At 41.4% G+C, this 3,305-nt stretch overlaps 1 protein-coding gene across 2 annotated transcripts in view; it reads right to left on the reverse strand.

The window, feature by feature from the left end:
- Nucleotides 1-849: 849 nt before the first annotated feature.
- decr2 (2,4-dienoyl CoA reductase 2, peroxisomal) overlaps nucleotides 850-3,305 on the reverse strand; it is a 4,604-nt gene continuing 2,148 nt past the window's right edge. Inside the window, exons 6-10 of one of the 2 annotated variants that reach the window (XM_082543181.1) lie at nucleotides 2,799-2,923; nucleotides 2,515-2,608; nucleotides 2,169-2,273; nucleotides 1,342-1,530; nucleotides 850-1,155 (exon numbers count right to left, since the gene is read on the reverse strand). In XM_082543181.1, coding sequence (XP_082399307.1) covers nucleotides 1,121-1,155; nucleotides 1,342-1,530; nucleotides 2,169-2,273; nucleotides 2,515-2,608; nucleotides 2,799-2,923 — 548 coding nt within the window. In that variant the 3' untranslated portion in view covers nucleotides 850-1,120. Of the gene's footprint in view, nucleotides 1,156-1,268; nucleotides 1,531-2,168; nucleotides 2,274-2,514; nucleotides 2,609-2,798; nucleotides 2,924-3,305 lie in introns of both variants that reach the window. The other variant, XM_082543182.1, reaches the window with a different exon arrangement.

The raw sequence follows: 3,305 nt of genomic DNA on the forward strand, positions 1-3,305 counted from the left end.
CGCGTACTAAACACCCCGCAGTATCACTGGCATCATGAGCAGCCACCAACTGGGATTTATTTATCTGTCTTCTCGTTGCTTGGAAAGCCCACAGACAATTTTCAAAACACTGGTCCGCACTCATGTTTATTTACACAGAGGTCAAAGTTAAGGTTCAGCAGAGGAGCTTCCACATTATACAGAGATCAGAGTGCCGTGATCAGCGAGAGTCAGCAGGCTGCACGGTTGTCTGGGTAAAACAAATATTCCTCATATAACATATTAACCCATATAATTATGTTTATAAATTACAAACGATTGTGGAGAATTGTTTATTGGATGTAAAGTAATGTTTTGGCGCCCCCATCTGACTCTCAGCGGTACTGTGAATCCCTGTCGAACTGGTTGTTAAATTTGTGTATGAAATATACATTCACGCACACACACTAATAACGTCCCAGAGCTGGTATGGTGCATTTTTCAGGCCTTGATGAAGACTTTAAGTCACTACACATTGGTCAGTTTTACTTGCAGAATTGCTCCAGCAATAATAATAACATTAATAATAATAATAATAAATAAAAAATCTTACTAAACAGAGTGCTTCAGAAACTTTCCCCACCTACTGACCTTGTGTTCACTCTTGCGTTGGGCACCTGTTGGATAAGCCTTTAGAGCCATGTAAGACTTTAAAAAATAAAAATCATTGTATGAGCATAGTTTTTTTTCCCCCCCTTGAATCAGCCACGAAGACCCAAACTTAAACAGTTGTAACTTAAAATTAAAAGTTTGCTCCATGCTGCAGGCACAATCTGACAGAGTGAAACAGTTACCTGATTTTTGACCACAAATACAAACAGCACCCTTAGATATTAGGTAAATATTTTATTTAACATGATTTCATTAAATGCACACTTACAGCAGTGGAATGGAGAGAAACAAAGTTGGTTATTTGTAATAAAGTATTTCTTTAATTTCTAAGACTGTAAACTACTATAGTACAGCAAATATAGTACATTAGTGTTCAACTCCATGAGTCTCAATACTGACTTAAGGCACCAGTAGATTACATGAACTACAAATACTGTACACGTGGCATTTCAGTACTACAGATGGCTGCAATATTTCTTTGTTTCAGCAATTACTTGTCTCTTTTGTGTTCAGCTGACCAATAACCTGAAAGACAATAACATACACATCAATTATTACAGGTTTCACTGCATTCCTGCAACATAAAACAGCACAATCACATTCCTAGTTGTACTCTCTCTTCACCTCCTCCCACACACCTGGGGAGGGAGGCGTCAGGAGGAGGAAAGGAGAGCCCCGTTCAGAGTCTAGCAGATTTAGAGGAAGCTATACCCAACAGCATGGAGACATCGTTGGCTGAGGTCAGCCAGGCCCCACCATCCGCCACCAGGATGGCTCCAGTCGTGTAAGACGACGCCCGGCTGGCCAGGAAGAGAGCGCAGTGGGCCATTTCTGTCTTGTTGCCAGCTCGCTGCAAAGGAATGGACTGGAAAGCACCAGCAGCTTCCACTCTAAGACCACCTGAAAGTTTTAAGAAGAAACGAGCATCCTCAGATGATGTAAGCTACACGTATACACCATGATTACAGTATTTTTGACCCAACAGCCCTTAGGTGACTTCAAGAGCTCATGCTTTTAAATAATTTTGTAAAGATTGATATCATCATCATCATGAGGTAGTGATTTCTTTAAAGAATTCTAAGATAAAATGTGTTATAAAAATGTGCCTGAACATGCTTTACCTAATTGGCAATTTCTGACACTTCCTAGAATTCCTTTAACTGGATACAGCAAACATAGCATCACACCATAATAAACATCATACTCCCTTAACCAAAAATTAAATTTATCATGCTGATGCATGTGATTCACAGAGTGTTTCTAGCCAAATGACATTCTTCAGGGCTTTTAATCTGAAGTACCCATGAGAATCAATGCTGTAGATTTAACACTGCAGAGGCAGCTCATCCCAAACAGTGGCTTTGTACAAAAACTTTCTATATTGGAAAATTGACAAAATCAGGAATAAATGCTCGTTTCCAGCAGAAGCCTGCACAGTGGCAACAGTATCAATGCTTTGCCTGAAGTTGTTTTAGACTTTATAAGATCAAATACAGATCCCTTAAACTGACGGATCATTATTTAAGCTCAGTGTTTACCCAGCCTGCGGTAGCCCTCTGTCCCAGAGATGGGACCTGGAGCCACAGCATTGACTCTCACTCCACTGGGCCCCCACTCCACAGCCAGGTGCTTGGTCATGGCATCTGGGTACAAGAAAGACAGCATGGAGATATTAGATTTGCATTTTAATATCACAACACACACACACACACACACACACACACACACACACACACACACACACACACACACACACACACACACACACACACACACACACACACACACACACACACACACACACACACACACACACACACACACACACACACACACACACACACACACACACACACACACAAAAAAAAAACAAAAAAACCTCACCATTTGCTGCTTTGGCAGAGCCAGCGTGCACCTGCAGGGCCTGTCCTCTGTATCCAAGCGTTGCAGAGATGTTGACTATGCTGCCACCATGATCCTGAGTGAATCGTAATGCAATAAGTAATTTAATGTGCACTGCCCTCTTCTGGTGACTAGCATGTATTGCAGGAAAACAATCTTATTGAAGACTTTGATGTTGTGGCAGATAAAGCATTAACAACTGTACTTGTGGCTCTTTCAGCACAGCTCAGAAACACTGCATCACACAAACAGAACGAGCGCCGTACCTTGAACCACTTCTCATAAACCACCTTGCTGGTGTTGAATGTACCCAACGTGTCTATATCCAGAACGGTCTTGAAGGCATTGAAGGAGAGTGCGGTAGCAGGGCAGAGGAAGTTCCCAGCAGCATCTGTGATTGAAACCAGCACAGTAATTATGACAACTCCAAGGCAAAGAACTCTGCAGTGCCTAATTGCTGACATAAAGATCAGTTTGCACAGATGACCTGTATCTAACACTTAATCATGCTACAGTGATGCAACAGGGTAAAAATACAAGATAAAAAGATGAAGTATCAGGAAGGTTGATGATTAAACCAAAACCTTTCACACTTGACCTTTGAACAGAGTACATTTGCACTTATTTTGGCTTTAAAAATCATTTGGACCTTCAGTGGTTGGATTGCAAAGGTCAGGAATTGTTTGTGGCGGGGTGCCCCGCCTTTTTTTTTTGTTTGTTTTTTCCATAAGATGCATGAGATATATAAAGCTGGTCTTTGTGCACGAGGCATC

The sequence above is a fragment of the Aulonocara stuartgranti genome, assembly GCF_965226115.1.
Source record: "Aulonocara stuartgranti genome assembly, chromosome: 8".
Lineage (NCBI taxonomy): Eukaryota > Metazoa > Chordata > Actinopteri > Cichliformes > Cichlidae > Aulonocara > Aulonocara stuartgranti.